The sequence below is a fragment of the Fusarium flagelliforme genome (assembly GCF_020744385.1).
Source record: "Fusarium flagelliforme strain FIESC 12 MPI-CAGE-AA-0113 chromosome Unknown B0J16scaffold_6, whole genome shotgun sequence".
Lineage (NCBI taxonomy): Eukaryota > Fungi > Ascomycota > Sordariomycetes > Hypocreales > Nectriaceae > Fusarium > Fusarium flagelliforme.
The window spans coordinates 1,844,631-1,862,232 of record NW_025763508.1 but is presented as its reverse complement, the minus strand read 5'-3'; the positions used below and the strand labels follow the sequence as shown (position 1 = coordinate 1,862,232).

Sequence of the window (17,602 nt, the reverse complement as noted above, 5' to 3'; positions counted from 1 at the left end):
ACGGAAGTGAGGAAACTGCACAAAATCGCATTGCATTAAACAACGCATTGTGGGCAATCTCTGAAATTATGACCCACGGTAAGCCAAGAATCTAATGCAAGAACATGCTGTCGGAACGATTCAGCCTTTAAATAACTAGCGATTTGCAGCTTGATATGAGAGAGTTGACGATCTCTAAGCAGCCACCAGAGAGGCTAGGTTGGTTGGTCGGCAAGGGGTTGAAACCGGGAAACCGACAGTGTGATTGACATAGGCATCGACTGTGTTTTCGTGAAATATTTGTCGCTTTCGGATGCAATGTCTTATCCAGCCTCACCTAGTTCCCTGGTGACATGAGACTGTAGGACGTCTTCGGTCATTTGTAGCGGATACTGTATTGAAAGTCTCAGTTGCTGAGACGAGTTCGTCCAAAAGACCTTCAATAGGCCATACTACAATAGAGCTGCATGTTCCTACAGCAGCCACCTCAGGACTTGACTTGCTTGACTAGACTAGTAAGCGCCCCTGACGCCACTGTGCTGCGGACAGGCGGGGATAGAGGCTTCTCCCCCTTTATTTACTTTCCTTTTCAGGGCTTGGTGCTGTCCAAGCAGACCAGTTCCACGGCATCCGTTGGCTCAAAGCCTGTTCCTGGATCGCCGGTTCCACATGATTGCCGGGGTTAGTCTCAACCCTGGACTCGTGCCTTGCATGAAGCGCTCATAACTTAATGCATTCTTGTGATCTGACTGGTCAGAGGCCGATTGTGCATCTTGGCTTGTCCCTTGTGCGAGATTGTGCCTGGTTGTGCATCCAAAGGCGGCTTCTGAATGCTTCTTTTGGGCATCTATGGCTGATGTGACTGGTGGTTTTATGCGGGCGCTAACGGGGTGGCGAGGCAGGAGAGTCTTTTTTGGAAATTAAACGGTTCTTTTCTTTTCTTATCTTGGATCGTGTGTTGGTGTTGATGGACCGAATGACGGAAAGGCTTGCGAGAGAGGTTTGAGCGCAGAGGTATTTGTAGTATCGTATTTGATGACTGCGATGCTTTACAAGAATGCGGTCAACAGCTGGCCTGAGCAGAGCAAGGTAACGCAATCAAGCTTCCATCAATCGTTGTGCAACTGGATAAAGGCTTCCATGACGATTTGAGCCTTGACTGGCCCTCGTTGCAAACTCTCCATGGATCCGTAGGATGAGAAAGCTGTTGAAAAGGTCCACCTTAATCTCTCTTGGAGGAGACCTTGGAAGGGGTTTGGAAAAGAACAGGGTTCAAGGGCCAATCCGATAGTTCGACCTGGTGTCACTCCATTTCGCTCCGTCTGAGCTCCCCTGATTGGGATATCGTTTAACAGTTAGTTTGACCAAAGCACAGGCGCATTGTCTGGGATGGACGGGATCCATGAATGGCCTTTATCCCCTGTCTTGCTGCGTTGGCGGCCCCTCCGACGGGGAATCAGAGTCTCAGGCATTATGCTTCTGTAAGAAAAACGATGGGAGAAAAGTCCATGTCGCTGAAGCAGGGCAATTTCAGCCACTAAAGTAAGGGAATAACGTTCCCAGCAGCCCGAGCCAGCTTCTGAGGCGGTTTTGCGTTGTCAGGTTGTCAGGGTTGTCTCTGGTGGATTAGCAGGTAGGTAGTAGGTAGCCCGTAGGTTCGCTTCCAGTCCAGTCCTTACTCCTTCCTAGCTACTCCTGTGCCTCTCCCGTAGCAGTGCTCCACCCACATCGAGCTCCACCTCCTCCTCGTCCGTCCTCTTTACCTACTACTCTCCTTCTCTCACTCAATTCGTCGTTTCCTTCTTTTGTTCTTCAACTGTTTTTCGGTTGACGACAGCATCATTCTGCATTTTGCCAAAGCTGCACGCCAGCGGGCTTCCACTCTTTTTTTATACTGCTTAATTCTAGAGCCTATAGGCTCAGTCATTCGTTTCGTTTGGTCTATTGTTTTAGTGACCACGACCTTCTTTCACAACATCCATCACCATCACCATCGCTCAATAGCTCTCACTCGCTGGCTTCTGGCATTTGTTCAGTTTCGTTCTTCCCGATCCCCCAGTGCTCAATATATACTTGCACGCTTCTCGCGATCCTTCGACGAACGATTTCAACTTCAAATTCATTCGACTGCCATATCAACAACGTTCAGTGGAGACGATAATAGACCTGTACCCAACTGTCTACCAACCTTGTCCACCCCATGGTTGCGAAAGTTGTGTTTGGACTTTAATTTTCGACAATTCTTAATATTCTTATACGCCATCTCACGACCTTTTCTTTGGAGGAAGCAGGACAAATTTGACGATCGTTATTTGTTTGGATTGTATGCGCCAGTAGCCCGCCAACAACACCATGGGGCTTGCTCACTATCAAGGCCACGGCCTTGGCGCTCGCGCCGACCTGCACCAAGATGTTTCCTCGATCACCGAAAAGACAGCCTCGTCCTCAATCTTCCGTCGACTAGTCACCAGGGAAAGCTGCAAGGAGGATAACACTTGCGCTGCTGCAAGCGCTGGAACCAACTTGATCATTCCCATCGTAGTCGCCATCATGTATGCTTCAACCGCGCCTCTGCTTTTCTGATTTTGGTTTGTCAACCGGATCGTGTTTGCTGACTTTGGTTCGTTTAGTGTTCCTATTGTTCTCATCGCGGCCTTCTTGTACTACCTCCACCGTAGGAATATGAAGAAGCAGTTGATGGAGGATGCTCACGACCCTCACAAGAGCCTCGACTTCGGACTGGATGATGGCGGTGCAAAGAAGTCTGCCCGCCGAAGTATTTTTATGGGAGGGGGTGAAAAGACCCTCGCCCATAAACCCAGTCAGCTGTCGATGGATATGAACCTCTCATCGCCTTACCTGTTGCCTCCCGGCCTGCAGGAATCGCGCGAGTCGCTCAACTCTCTGGCTAAGTCGTTGGGTAATGATAATCAGGACCCATACCAGTATGTTGCAGCCATTACGCAAAGCGAGACCGGCTCACTGCGGTCCTTCAATCCCAAGGATTCCAATTTGCGCAATACTAAATTAAACAGTCCTCGTACCTCTGGTAAACCCGGAAGCCTCAAGATGCCTCCATCACGCATGAACTCTTTGCCCGAGACGCCAGTCTCAGCAACTGAATCCAGAGTCGATCCTTTCGGCACTCCCAAGATGCCTGCGCCAGCTCACCAAGCCAAGTCACCTTTCGATTCCGACAAGGATGGCTTCCACCCTGCTCCCATCGTCCCTGAGATCGGAACCGTTTCCGACTTTGATGAGAAGCGTGATGTCCCCTCTGTTCAACAACCTCCTGTCGCGAGATCCAAGACTCCCGACTTTGAGTTGCCCAACTTTTCATCGGAGCCTGCCACCGACTTCCCTCTGCCTCCTGCTCGTGAGCACGAGGCAACTGGTTTGGGTTTGAACTTCTCTCTTCCCCAGCCCAAGTCCCCAACCGTTACCTCCCCCGATGCTCCGAAATCTGCTCCCGCCCACAACCGACAGAGTGATGGTTCCAACTACACCCCCGCCGCTGATATCTCAAGTTACTACGAGGACCATGACGATGACGCTCGTGGTCGCACTATGCAGCGAGGGTCATTTGTTGAAGACACGCCTCAGTTCAACGGTCTAGGAGTTCCCCAGCAAGACAACAAGCGACTTTCAGTTGGATTCCGCCCTCTGCCTCCGGATGATATCAACGAGTCTGAGGATCCTGAATACCGCGCCAACCGTATCCGTTCTTTCTACAAGGAGTACTTTGGAGAGAGCGAGGAGGCCCCTCCACCAATGCCTCCCATGCCTCCTATGCCCCAAGGAGGTCGAGCTGGTGGCCCTCAGTACTACGAGGACTATGACCAGGGCTACATGGGCGGTGCCGCAGCCCCTTACTTTGACCCCGAGACGAACGCATTTGTCATGCCCTACGCCCAGCCCGTTACTCGCCGTGCCATGACACCTCCTCCCGCCGGCCGCCGACCTGGACCTGGACCTGGACGCCCCGGACCCCGCCCTCGCGGTCCCAATGGCTCTATCGGTGGCATGAGCTTCCACAGCGGTCCCGGAGGTCGATCCCGCGCCGGCTCAGCCCTCGGCCCTCGACCTGACTCCTCCGCCTCCGCCAGGATGCGACAACCTCCCATGAAGAGGATGCCTCCTCCCGCCCCTCTGACCACTCTGCCAACCCCTTCAAAGCTTCGTGATGATAACTCCTTCCTTATCAACGCCGCCGACTTCGCTCCTCCCAGCAACATCCGAGACACAGCTGCTGGACGTTCTCAAAGCCCCTTCGGCGAGAGACGCCCCTACTCTCCTTCCGTTCCTGCAGCTCAAACCCTCGTCTCGCCCTTTGAGGAGCTCGCTGCCCTCCCCAGCCCGTAAGTCTTGTTGCATCAAATCGCTATATTCCTCGTTATTAACTTGTTCCAGTCATCTCCTCCGTAAGTCTGGCACCTTCACTGGTCTCGACTTTGCGCCTCCCAAAAAGTTCAAGGATTCCGACAACATGAGTGATGCTGGAAGTATCAAGAGTAACCGCAGCGGCATGTCTCAAGCCCAACTCGGAGCCATCCGTAACGGTGCTGGACGTGTGAGCCGACTTCCTGGTGACCAAGTTTTCACCGCAGACGCGCTACAAGATACACTGAAGCCATCTTGGGGAGTCCGACATTGATCAAATAAAAAGCAGCGCAAACACCGCTGTGTATAGTCTGACTTTTCGGACATCACAGATGTGTCAAAAGTTTTCTTAGCGTTGTCTTTTCTGGCATTCATTACTCACAGCGTGCGCGGGTCTTGTCCACTTTGCACATTTTTCTCTTCTCAGGCGTATTTTAGGGTCATGATGTCTTGCGATATTCTTATTCTCACTGGGAACCTGCAGGCTTGCATATTATAGAAGGTCTTGGATAACCACACGACAAACTAGATGACGACTGGCGGCTTGGACGACTTCCAGCCGTTGTACATAGGTCAATTGGATCTGCCGTTGATCACTTCAACATTGGCATCTTGTTTCTACCACTTTCGCTCCGATAAAGTTACTGCGTGATTTGGTCCCTTGGAGACCATCCCATTGATATTGTCTGTGGTCATCTTGAATGTATTCGTAATATTCCTAAATGTCATTTTGGATTGCTGATACGATAATCGCAACACCCAAGATTTACGCCGCATTCACTGTCAACTGCGATGACATTCTGCTAGGTCAGACAAGCAAGGCACAGAACGATTGGCAGGTTTGATAATAGATTTGGGCATCGTGGATACTGGCGATCAGCGGCCTCCATCGAATCAAGGCCGTGTTCCTGAACCGATACGACAACACGCGATCAAAATTCTATTTTTGGTCTCTGCTGTGCTTTAGTGGAAGGCCAACATCTTCAGGTGGAGCTGACAGCGAGTCTAGCTGGATTCAAGGCGCACAAAAGAAAATTTCAAGATTGGGATTTGTCGTTCTTTTCTGATGAGATCATTGTAGTTGATCTTTGTAAATATTTGGGAGAGTTTCCGTAAGAAGACCCTGCACTCTACCTATCCAGTAGGTGGTCCTCCGCTATAGTACAGGTCATATACCGTGGCAAACATCAAGCTCATGGTAACTTCGGATATCAGGTCTCAATAATACCAGAAAACCCCTGCCTATTTGTCGCAGCTCTAGTTTGATTAGACAAAGCCTATAATGACGATAAACAAAGACTATGAGCCCTTTGACGAGGCTGCCAAGCGATATGTTTTGGCTGTCGAGTTTCCAATAATCTGGGTCACCAAGTATAGGGATCCTCGCCGTAGTGGATCGTGTCATTTACCATTCGTATGCCTCTTTAAATACCCAATTCTAGACGGCCTCTGCGTCTCAGATCCAACATTCCTTTTCATGAACAAGCTTTTTAATCGAGAGTGCAATTTAATCGTGAATGGAGGTTCTTCATCCACACAAACGTGGAGTGCCGGGCCTTGAAGCCAGGGTTGCATTGACAGGTCTTTTCATCTATCTTTTTGGGTATGTCACCGAAATTACATATATGCCCCCAGTTAAGACAGAGGGCACGTGAGTTGACGTTGTTCTTGAAGCACTCAGCAAGGGCAGTTGATCAATGGGACAGTCTAGGCGATATGGATCTACTACTCCTTATGTGTGCAGGAAAATGACATTCCATTACAGCATCAATTAAATTAAAAGGGTTCCTGACGCGCCATGGAAAAGATTGAATGCCAATCACCTCAGTGATGGGTTTGATTGGCACTACAAAGTATCCCTCGGATGGATCCTTTCGTGTTTTCATATGCAAAAGAGTGATATACGGATATCCGTACTGCATTCAACAATTAATGATCATCACAGGGTCTCTTTTCCCTCCAAGCTGAAGTCTGGTGGCGGATTACATTGAAGGATTTATTCCTTGGCTTCATCACCATGACGTGTTGACCCCATTTGGTGAAACAACGATGGTGAGGGTCCATAGAGGAACGTTTTCCATAGGTATAGTACTTCACAATTGAAGTTACAGGACAGTCTTTAATGATCTTTTGGTATCGTTGTGTTTTGATGATGTGGCTGTGGTGATGGTCTCTATGGGGAATGCAAGGGAGAGATTTTGGGGTAAAGTTTAATAACTAGGTAATTGCTTTTCCAGTCACTCTAGCGATAAAAGAAATGTCAATAAAATAAAGTCACGATGATAGCAATTCGATTGAATTTCATAGGACAAGATGCCCAGGATAACAACTGCTCTTGGCCAACGGAGTTTCTGGTCGCGTCGCTCCGTTGATCGTCCCGAGGGCGTCAGAAAGCAGACAAGTAAGAAACCACAGCCTGCCTCGTATCGTCTTGGGGGGGCTCCACGCCAAGAAGACCCCGAAGCAACCAAATTGGGACAACCAATTGTCGGTTCGTGGCTGAAGAAGTCAAAGTCTTAGGTTTTTGGATGTGTACGAATGGCTGTGTTGAATGGCAAAGAAAGGCCCGATGCTGATTTTAACCATCGTGTGCCACACTCGTCTCAGCTTGTGATTATTAGTTGAGCATTTGCTATTTCTTTTCTCTTGTTATTCAGTTGTATTTTTCATTTCTTTTCATCAACGCTCTTCAATTGATACTCACTGTTGGAACAAACGACTTGACCAGGACAGCATAGCGCAATACGCCCATCCCGTTCCCGAAAGCAAACCGACACCCGTTCTGTTTAGTCGCCGTTTTTCATTGCTAGAAGTTAGGTTGCTTAGCTGAACGGTTCAGGTTCAATTCAGGCTATGCTATTAACCTCCTAAACTCAGTATCATCTATTGAGCTCAGGTTTGCTCAGTCTGAGCTTCATATAACAAGGCGACTTTTGCCTATTAACAAGACAAAACCAAGGTACGTTACATTACGTTACGTCGGATCTCAATCTGGAATTCAAAGCCTTGGAGGGAGAAAAAGAAATGGAGCTTGAGCATTGTTCGCGTTCGCCCCAGGTCCTGGACCTCCACTGTCATGGTACCAGTTTGGTGGAGCTACGAGGTCATTTACTGGGTCGACCAGCCTGGGCCTCCAGCGGCCGCTAAGACCTTTGGGTTCCTTCCTGCCCATTACGTCCACGTCCAGTTGGTGGAGGGTGGGTAGGTGCACCTGCAACATGCGGCCTTTCTAGGCTATTGCTCCCCATCCATACCTAGCAGCCAATGCTCCCGTCCCGTCTAGTCCAGTCTGTTTTTACCCGACCTGACTTGACTCTCCAGCTCCATCCACCCTCACTTTCGCTTCCTATCCATTCTCTTTCTCACGCATCAATCAGGTCAATCTCGAATCGCCGCCTTTTCGTCTTTGACGCGTCCCTGGGGAATCTCTTCGTTTCTCTCTTATTTTGAAACGGATCAACAGTTGCTCAACAGATTCAAAGGTACGTTGTGTCACGATACATGCATGCATGCATTTGCATCTTGTCCTCCTATTACTTGTTGGAATATCGGGCAATACTACACATTGCAATACCTCATCTCAATCTCAATCTCATCCTCCCTCCAACCCCCATGCTCATACTCGCCAATCTAAGAGTCCTGGTTTGAGAAAATTCAATCGCCAATATCTCTTCAATTCATTCCGACCTTATCGCGTCTAACCTGTCAATGGTCGCCCTTGTGTTGATTGACTTTAACCGTCGCTGCACCGTCTCCCTTAGACGCATGTTCCCTAAACTCTACCTCTTCTAAACCCCTTCAAGCCTCAATGCGAGGGCTGGACAAGTCGCTAACATGTTTCTCGATCTCAGGCAAATCCCCAGCGTGAGCACGCCTACCTTCGCCATGTCTACACCTCAACCTGCCCAGCCCACCGCTGCGCAACCCTCGGCCGCCAACCCATCTGCCGATGACAACAATACCGACGCTGCGAACCAGCCTTCCTCACCGGCTGACGATACTGCTGCTGCGCCAGCTACATCAAACCCGGCTTCCGCACAGCCCTCCAACAATAACCCTTCACCTACTCAGAACCAGCCAAGTCCAAGCCCATCTGAAGACGAGCAACCGTCAAGCGCTCCTGCAGAGGCATCTAATGATGCCAGCCCTACCAACACATCTCCACCCGCTGCGGAAACATCAGCTGCGGATCCATCGCCTTCATCCGACGATCCTTCGCCATCCACAAGACCCAACAGAACTACTCAAGCCAACCCAACTACTGAAGCCGCAAACCCAGCTTCCACCGATGACAGCAACGACGATCCTAGCTCAACTCAAGAAGAAGAAGTATCTCAGATTACTACGTCTGAGGTTCTGTCAACTGTCGTTACAGTGACAGGTAGCTCAGGACCTGAAACGAGCATTGTTTTGATTACCGCTATCCGTACTCGAAGTGTCGCGCCTTCAGAGGCCTCTGCGTCTGCCACCAGCACGGATGATGCTGATGCGATCGGCGGTAGCGCTAGCGGGAATGGTGGTGATGGTCTGAGTCAGAAGAGCAAGGTTGCTATTGGTGTCGCTGTACCAATTGCTGCCATTATTCTTCTTGCGCTCCTGGGTCTGTTTTGGTGGAAGAAGAGAAAGACTCGAAGGCAAGCTGAAGAGGAGCGACGAAAGGAAGTCGAAGACTACGCTTATAATCCCAATGCCGACCCTACGATCCCTGCTGTTGGTATGGCAGACAGCGGTTACGAAATGAGGGAAGATGGATCTTCAGGTTACCGTGGCTGGGGAAACACTACTATCGGCTCAACTGGTCGCAAGGCCTCTACTACTCTGTCCGGTGGCATTAATGGCGCTTACTCCGACATTACTTCACCGACTCGAGGAAACATGTCGGATGCCCGCTCCGGCGAGCCTCTTATGGATGGATCACACTCTCCTGAGGGTGAGATCCTTGGAGCCATGGGTCCTTCTGCTGCTAACAACCGCGGTGCTGATGTGCACCGTGGCCCTTCTAACGCTTCCTCTTCATACAGTGCTGCCGGTCGATCTGATGCCTCAGATCCGATTGGAGTTCCATACGGGGCTGGCGGCGCATACTATGATCAATACAACCAGAACCCTTACAGCGATAACGGCCCTCAACAGGCGATCATTCGCGATAACCCTGCGCGCCGGAACACACGCATCGAGAACCCTTCTCATTACCCACAGCAGAGTGCGGGTATCTCGCAAAACTTCTAAAAAAAAATTCTGTTATTGTTCCCACATGCTACCACTACCGGTCGCTACGATATTTCTTATGTCCTTAGAAAGATACCCACGTCCTTCCGAAATCTCTCGCTAGGAGGTGGAATGTGCACTCAAACGGCGTTTCACACTTTCCGGCGTCTACTTTGCTTTTCCAAACCAGCTATGTTCTTGGAATAGGCTACAATTTAATCACTCACTTTCTGGCATCTTGAGCACCATCTCAAGGGCAAACCTTTTCTTCAACTACAACCATTCAAAACCGGTAGACTTCTGGTTACTTTTTCTTTTTTACTATTTTCAAAGGCAACAACGCCAGGGTGGCTACCCTTGTAAGTACGTTTACATTATGAGGAGGAACTTGTATATACGATGAATGGCGGAGTTTTTCGTTGCCCTCTGTCATGGATCATTGAAAGGGCTACTTATTCACAGCCCTGTAATACTGTATCGAAAAGAATTGTGAAAAGTTATCCTGAGTCGAAGTGGATCAGTTGTATCAGGTGGACTTGTTGCGGTTTTAGAAGTTGGGGGTCGGACGATGCAGAGGTATGGGCTTAGAGAAGTACATAGCAAGCGAATTGACGAACTACTATGTGCAAAGACTTGTATGTTTTGACTTTGAATTGCGTCGCCATGCCAAGCTTCCTTGCACTGAGAAACCCGTCCTGCTAGTCTCCTTATCTCCTAATGTGTAATTGCACTGACAATGTTCAAGATTTGTTCCATTCTCTTCTCTTTAGGAGCAATGTAACATCTTGGACGATGAGGTGGATGTCTCAAGGTGCCAGAAAAGAGTTTATAACTGCATAGTCCAATAATGAAATTCTGAACCTAAGCTTTCCAGCTGTTACAGTTTCTAGCTTCAGGGAATTTTGATACGCCAACGTCTCCTTAGAAAGCCAAGGGACGCGCGCTCACCCAAATACCAAGCCATCAACATCTCAATAAGAAAAAAAAGTACAGTACCGGTGCTGAAACTCCAACCCTTCCAAACTCCCTGCTCAGAATATACAAATATTAGGGGCTATAGATGCCCTGATTCCATTAGGAGATGAATATTAGTGAAATGGGCATATATCTTGCCCAGTTACAACCCGTTTACTGTCCCCTGATGGCCTGTAATAAAGCCTGCTCCTTAAGGCGTTTCTTCTCTGCCCATTCTCGACTCGCTATTCTAGAGCGTTCTGCAGCCTGCTCTCGGGCCAGCCGGGTCGCTTCCTCACGTTCGCGCTTCTCACGTTCCTTGTCTCGCATATAACCATTGTTATCTCGTTGGAAGATCTCCTTGCCGCGGACCTTGAGTTGGTGGGCTTCTTCGGCAGTAAGAGCACGCTTCCCACTGCCGCTTCCCGTAGACCCTGAGGTTCCCCGGCTCAGATGCTCCTGTGATGTGGCGGTGGACAACCGACCTCGACTTTGGGAAACCTGACTCTCGGAGCTGGGGCTTGGGCGTGGACCCAAAATGGATACTCTCTTTGTCTTGGCCGCGTTCGGTTGCTTTTCTGTATCCTCTTGTGGCAGCCTCCCTTGTCGAGCAAGGCTGGCAATGGTCTCTCGCGGGATGCTAGCTGGCGTGAAACTATTCCGCATAGGTCTGGCCTTGAACTCCCGCTTGCGCTTTTCTTCTTCTTCTTGTGCCTTGAGGCGAGCTTCGCGCTCTTCGCGTTTGCGCCGAGAGATGGCTTCTCCAGGAAGCTCAAATGTTGGCTTAGTAAGTGGTTTACTAGACTTCGGTCTCGGTGGAGGCACATAAGCTTTCTGAGCCTCAGCCTGTTGGGCTCGGCGAGCTTCGCGCTGTTCCTTCAGACGACGAGCTACTGCCTCACCAGGAAGCTCAAATTTGGGAACAGTTGGTGTCTTGGCGGACTTGACAGGCGCTTTAGAAGGAGTGGACTGAGAGTTATTCCCGCCAGGAAATTGCGGCTTGGGCTTGAGTGTATCGTCGGAGCCGTTTTGTTTCTTGTCACGAAACACGAGAGAGGTTGATCGACGAAGGGGAACTTGTGACTTTTCGGTCGGCTTGATGCGCACTGTCGAAGACATACCGATTACTGATGCTCTCTTGGAGATAGCCGGCATTTTTGCTGGAGAGGGTGGCTCTAGGTGTTTGCTGCTGGAGACGTTGTCAGGTAAAGCAATTCGTCGTGGCTGCGTAAAGGCATCAATGGCCTCGAGCTCATCCTCAAGCTTATCAAGTTCTTCAAAAGAGTCCTCAATTCGGGGCACCGAGAAGGAACCGTTCCGCGAAGACCCCCCGTAACTACTGCATCTGTCACTGATCAAAGTGAGAGAAGGCGAAACAGCCTGTTCTACCACTTCGACCACTTCAGGTACCTTGAGTGGAAGAGTTTGGTGGTCGTCATACGCAGGAGGTGGAGGCAACGCCATGTTGGCTGTGCTGAAGGAAGTTTGTGGAGGCTCAAAACCTAGAGCCATGTATTCTTCAGGCGTCAATGGGGTCGCTATGAAGGTGTAGATGTCAGTCTCGGAAGTGTTGAAGAGATTGTATCGTGGCCAGCGTGACAACAGAGTGCAGCCGTAAACCTTGGTCTCCATGCTGCAATAGTCGCTTTCACCATCCTCGGGAGAGTCACTGTTGTTGGCTTCACTCGTCGGCGCTGAGAACGATACCAACCATTCGAACTGACCTGGTCGGTGATCAAGATGAGGATTCAAGCTTGGCCATGCATTGACCAGCGGGTGCGATTTGCAAATGTACACTTTGCAGATGTCAGTATTGATACAGAAAGCAAGCGAGTTCAAGGTTAAAGTTGACGAAGGGGTTAAGAGCTGAGCAAGAAACAAACCTTCGGATGACTGTTGGTGAACAGAGTGATTGCTATTCGTAGGCAAACTGGGAACAGACAAATTTGAATCTTCTTCCTCTACTACCTCGAGGAGCTCGAAAGCTTCGGGTTCGGTAGATGATCGCCGTGCTCGACGAAATGACGAGGGAACTTTGACAGCACTAGGCCTGAGGTGCAATTTTTTATTTTTGTACTGCTGAGGCGAGTTTTCGGCAACACCCTGATTGTGAGTCTGACCGGCTGAGAGCTCTTGGAGTGCTCCTCGGGTTGACGAAGAGGAAGAGGGACTTGAAGTAGATTTGGGTTCAATGAAATGAACATCCCGGCTGTTAGCGGAACCAGAAGAGACCGGGGCCTTGTTAGTGGCAGGGTGGACTTGGGGTTGAAGATCCATCATGGTAGCCATAGTCTACCTAGTTGGCTTCAGGACAATGAGATGAGCCTCTGAATTGGACGTTTCGATGGAGCCAAGGGAGACCCCTAAGGCTAGAATGCCAGGGTCTACTCGAGGGTCTTGAAAGACAATAAGTGAGACGGGAGCGCCACCAGGCTTCTCGTAGGTCAAATCTCGAGTGATAATAACCTGGGATCTGAGTGTAATTTCACAGACAACAGGGGTAAGACTATCAAAGCCACGGCCAACAGCGGGGCCTCGTTTAAGTCCAGACCTGGGTGAAGTAAAGCACGGATTGTACTGTACAGTACTGTAGATGTGATTGAATTAATGAAAACGGAACGACCAAGATATCTAGCAATGGTGGATGGAGCAGATGAGAAATGTTGGTGATGGGGAGGAGAAGTAGAAGATGGCTGCAAGTACCTAGAATGATGTCAATAAAAACAACAACAATGTGAGCCACGGCAACCGCGAAGCTGCATAGTACTACCTTCCCATTTCCCGTCCCGCACCTTCTTACATAGTATTTATTTTTGGTATCTGTATATGAGCAATTACTCAGTCCCTCCTTCTTGGACGCAACTCACAATTGACTGTGTAAAATCCAGATCTCATATCACGTCTCTGATGCAGACTTTTCCATCAGCTTGCCGAGTCATGGCTACCTAGGTACCTAGTATTGCAATGGAAGGCAGTATGACTTCGATACAATGAAGTCAATTGCTACGTTTCATTGGCTACTGAAGCTCCAGAGCGGGAGTCCCACTACTGTGCAGAAGCACATGCACTAATTTAGATGATATGCGCAAACGAGATCCACATAAGTTGTGCGAGATGCTTAGCCCGTATGTATGTACAGTATGTGCTTCAGTATTATTTTGTAAGAAACACAGGATTACCACTTTAAGATGTCAAGATAATGCTTTCGTCTTTATCTGCCTTATGGAAAAGTGCCGAGAAGACAAGTTGCCACTGTGATCAGTGAGTGTCATAGAGTCTCAGCCAGTATTGAGATCAAGCCAAGTCAGAAATAGAGTTATGCCTTCAAAGGCAAGCAGTCGTATCAAAGGTTCCTGACGATGGGATTTACACGGCAAATACCGGCCTTTTGGACTCGGGCTCGTTCCATGAGCTGCTCTCCCACTTTTAGCATGTCCACCCCTTAACCAGGCCAATCAAGGGTTGCTGGGTCGTCTTTCAATCAGAGAGTTACGACTTTAGCTGTCAGTCAAACCGAGTTACTTTTCGAAGCCCTCTGAGAAGTACTGTCTACTCTTGTTCGTGTCTCAACCCAGCAACCCTTTCCCTCAAAAAGTCCACTTGTGCCGGGCGCCGTTCTTCTCTTCCTCGGACATGATGTTTGCCTGACCCTGGAGTAGAGAGTAGATTACCTCTCGCCATCAGGTCTGAGTGTTCTGAGATAGCAATGGGCTGGTGACTAAAAGGTGGAAACCAGCTATTGTTTCATGGGCGAATTTGGTACGAATGCGTGTGACTATGTTGGTTGGTGCAGTTTCCTTGGTGCGGTGTTCGTGAGACGAAGCTTGAGACAGCAAAGCTTATAAAGAGCATCTGTGCCTGGCAAAGCATCAGGCGAGATAAACCTACAGATATCACAAGAGGTTTGGCGTTCGTTTCGATCGATTTATCCGAAAGCCTCTATAATTCATGACTGCTCTTCTTCGGCCGCAGCTTCAGCGGCCTCTGCCTGAGCCTGTAATGCTGGCGCATGCTCCGTTGGGATTCGAACCAGAGTCTGAGGAAGTGGCCCTGCCGAATCTTCAGGTGCTTGTGTAGGGTCTGCTGCTGTTTTTGCGAGTTTGGCTGTAATTCCGTTAGACAAGCTTTGTCGGTTGTAGCATAGCAAGACATACAAGAAGCCATGTTGATGGCACGTAGCACATTATGCCAGTTGCCAACGACCGCCGCAATTGCTGTCAGACATTAGTCCAAACACTTGAACTCGAGCGAAGCTTGTTTACCTTCTGTCCCATCAGATAGTGTTGAGAGTTTTTGTTCCAAAGCTTCCATTTGTGTTGCGACCGCAGCGCTGAGCTCCCGGAGCTCTTTGAGATTTTCGAGTTCGGCCTTCTTTTCTTCGATCCGCGCTAATAGTGCTGGTGATTGTCCGCTTGAAGATGCTGAAGCACTCGGTGCGCGCATATGCGAAGAGATCGGTCGCGTCGGGTAGGACATGATGACTGGCGGCGTTATGCAATAAACCTTCGAAATGGTCAACGACATCGTTAGTAGTTCAGCTGCCACCGCGTTTGCATCGAATTGATGGTGGGGTTCAACGTGGGGTTTCCACAAAACCCGTAGCTGGGGCAACCGGTAACCAAGCGCCAGAACAAAAACAGTCATTACCAAGTAAATACATACAATCAAAAAATCCCTTTTCAGGTTGACATTCTACAACAGTCTGTGTTGAACAAGAGCACATATCAGCGCTCGACTAACCGCAGAAAACCCCAAATCGATTGCCGCAAACCACCCCATTATGCTATGGCTAGACTGAACGAACCCCCGGTGTCTACGGACAGTCTTGAAACGCGTGAGTTAAGCTCAAGTCCTTGAGCTTCAACTACTGGGTTCATGGGAACTGACTTTGTCTTGTGATCAAGTTCGAAAGAAGCTTCTACGGCAAAACCGCGATCTAGCTAAATCAAACAATGCCCGCGCTCTTCGTGTTCGAGAACTTGAGAATGATTGCGCTTGCATGTTGTCAGAGAATCTCGAGCTTCGAGGTCGTATACTAGAGCTGGAAAAGGAGCTTGAAGACAACGACTCTCGAAGAATCGCCGACCATGCACTCGCAATCAAAGCCAAGTTAGAATCTCAACTTACTGAATGGAGTAGCCTTCTTGCTGGGCTCGGTCTGGAGCCACCTATGAAGCGACACTCTCAACAACCAAGAAAGTCATCGACCAAGCCAAGACTGAGCTTCAGCTCTGCCAGACCCAGCCCTTCTCAGCGACGTCTTCGGGATATTGCCCGCGAAATCGAAGAGCTGGGGCACATCTCAGAGACCAAATCGTACCCGAGACAATCTATGAAGTAAGTCAACTTATCAACCTAGAAAGAAGCATTCTAACAGTACACAGTCCCGAACAAATCCTAGCACTTCGATCAGAGGCTGACTGTGACGACATGACCGATACATCTCAATCACCTGAACTCGGCCCCCCTCCCGTCTCGCATTTTATCGAAGAAGAGGAAGAAGAGCCAGTCAAGGTCGACTCACCTTCCCCTTCACGTTCTGCTCCCGCTCCCGCACATGTACAAGAAAGCCCCAAGACGAAGCTTACGCCACCCGAAACCTTCACATCACCACAAACCGCCAAGATGTTGCCGAGACCAACTTCGCCAGAGAAGAAGCGGACAGAGGAAATTGTCAAGATCCAACAACCGAAATTAATGGAGACAAAGCCCCTGGCTACCAAGTCCATCGAAACCATGACCGAAGAGCCAGCCATGGAACCCCCTGCGCCCCAGCCCCAGCAAATCAAGATAGGATCAAAGAGGAAGCTCGCCGCTAGAGACGATATGGTCACGAGTAGATCGCAAAGGAACAACGATGAGAATGAGAACCCCCGGATGGTTAGCGAGAAAGCAGTAGGCCGAACACTGAAGGAGGTTTCCGGTTTGAAGAAGGAGTCGCGGGAGAAGGCAAATGCCACAGGTACACGGAGACCACTATCGGCAAAGAGCGCGAACGACGATATGACTTCACCGAAGAAGGTTTCTAAGCCAGTCAACACTGATGAGATCGCTGCAGCCAAAGCTGATCTTCTGAGATCGAAGATTTCACAAGATCGACCCAAGTCTAGGTCCAGATCCTTGGCCCCTATTGCAATTGAGCCGATCCAGGACCCCGAACCCACAGCCCCTACTGTTGTAGAAGTTCAGTGTGGCCTCGCAACACCATACACAGACCCATCACTCCTCTCCCCGCACTCACCAGATACCACCGCCTCGAAAGACACAGGACGAGGAGGAACCCCGCCACCTGCAGATGTCAATGCAAACCGAGAACCCGCAAGACCCAGCCGACGAAATAGAACTGCAGTCAGCTATGCTGAACCCAACCTTCGAGACAAAATGCGAAGACCCACAAAAGAATTGCTTGATGCTGTCGCAGGAGACGGCAGGACTGCCCGGCGTTCTAGCGTAGCTGAGCAAGCTCCAGACACAGCCAAGCTCAAGCGCGAGACTGGTGCCGAGGATTCCTGGAAGCAATTACCGAGCGCCAATGCAACAAACGCAGAGAACGAGCCCGGTAGTATCCCTGCCAGTCCTTTGGCTGGAAAGGGCTCAAGTCCTGAGGTCTCTAAGAACATGGCAATTCGAAGCGGCAGACGCACCTCAATGATGATACAAGACCTGGTTGCAGGCAGCGAAACCTCACATGAAGACGGCAGGGATGACACGGCATCTGATACCACCGGACTAAGTGAAGTTGACATCTACGAATTCACACCCTCGTCACCACAGTCTGAAGAACAGGGCCCCACCAGGACTAAGAAGAAGCCCGTTAGTCGGCAAACTTCACGGCGCGTCTCATCTGCTGTTCATGTCGAAGAAGGTTCTGGGGCTAGGGAACGTGTCTCATCAAGGCGGAGGAGCATGATGTTGTAATGACTGCATATTATGAACGGGAGTTTGGCAGAGCATTTGAGGCGTTTTTTGTCTTTTCTTGTTTCTTCAAAAGGAGTCTGTTGCGTGTCAGCGCTGATGCTGCTTTGACGGAAATCATTCAGACTGGTTGCATGCCCGAGATACCTCTACAAAGCGATGGATA

The 17,602-nt window shown here is 49.7% G+C and overlaps 5 protein-coding genes across 5 annotated transcripts; 3 read left to right on the top strand and 2 right to left on the bottom strand.

The window, feature by feature from the left end:
- Nucleotides 1–2,331: 2,331 nt before the first annotated feature.
- On the top strand, nt 2,332–4,633 carry B0J16DRAFT_387430 (uncharacterized protein; the record flags this gene model as incomplete). The annotated part of the gene is made up of 3 exons (XM_046131676.1): nt 2,332–2,531; nt 2,610–4,337; nt 4,390–4,633. The coding sequence occupies 3 exons, from the start codon at nt 2,332–2,334 to the stop codon at nt 4,631–4,633; spliced, it is 2,172 nt and encodes a 723-aa protein (XP_045980174.1).
- A 3,253-nt stretch (nt 4,634–7,886) lies between these two features.
- Nucleotides 7,887–9,806, top strand: B0J16DRAFT_173853 (uncharacterized protein). Its single transcript, XM_046122451.1, has one exon. The coding sequence runs from the start codon at nt 8,194–8,196 to the stop codon at nt 9,586–9,588; it is 1,395 nt and encodes a 464-aa protein (XP_045980173.1). The 5' UTR covers nt 7,887–8,193; the 3' UTR covers nt 9,589–9,806.
- A 488-nt stretch (nt 9,807–10,294) lies between these two features.
- Nucleotides 10,295–12,268, bottom strand: B0J16DRAFT_347288 (uncharacterized protein). Its single transcript, XM_046128551.1, has one exon. It carries the CDS (start codon nt 12,151–12,153, stop codon nt 10,696–10,698), a length of 1,458 nt encoding a protein of 485 aa, XP_045980172.1. The 5' UTR covers nt 12,154–12,268; the 3' UTR covers nt 10,295–10,695.
- A 2,199-nt stretch (nt 12,269–14,467) lies between these two features.
- B0J16DRAFT_323074 (DASH complex subunit Dad2-domain-containing protein) lies at nt 14,468–14,997 on the bottom strand (the record flags this gene model as incomplete). The annotated part of the gene is made up of 3 exons (XM_046125753.1): nt 14,468–14,625; nt 14,676–14,735; nt 14,784–14,997. The coding sequence occupies 3 exons, from the start codon at nt 14,995–14,997 to the stop codon at nt 14,468–14,470; spliced, it is 432 nt and encodes a 143-aa protein (XP_045980171.1).
- A 163-nt stretch (nt 14,998–15,160) lies between these two features.
- Nucleotides 15,161–17,601, top strand: B0J16DRAFT_374610 (uncharacterized protein). The gene is made up of 3 exons (XM_046130615.1): nt 15,161–15,355; nt 15,426–15,858; nt 15,906–17,601. Exons 1-3 carry the CDS (start codon nt 15,307–15,309, stop codon nt 17,437–17,439), a joined length of 2,016 nt encoding a protein of 671 aa, XP_045980170.1. The 5' UTR covers nt 15,161–15,306; the 3' UTR covers nt 17,440–17,601.
- Nucleotide 17,602: the final 1 nt, after the last annotated feature.

Bases quoted from the DNA above. Each gene is read 5' to 3' on its own strand.
- B0J16DRAFT_347288 (XM_046128551.1), bottom strand. From the start codon at position 12,153: ATGGAGACCAAGGTTTACGGCTGCACTCTGTTGTCACGCTGGCCACGA.
- B0J16DRAFT_173853 (XM_046122451.1), top strand. From the start codon at position 8,194: ATGTTTCTCGATCTCAGGCAAATCCCCAGCGTGAGCACGCCTACCTTC.
- B0J16DRAFT_374610 (XM_046130615.1), top strand. From the start codon at position 15,307: ATGGCTAGACTGAACGAACCCCCGGTGTCTACGGACAGTCTTGAAACG. The intron at 15,356-15,425 runs GTGAGTTAAGCT...CTTGTGATCAAG, and splicing joins TACGGACAGTCTTGAAACGC to TTCGAAAGAAGCTTCTACGG. The intron at 15,859-15,905 runs GTAAGTCAACTT...AACAGTACACAG, and splicing joins TACCCGAGACAATCTATGAA to TCCCGAACAAATCCTAGCAC.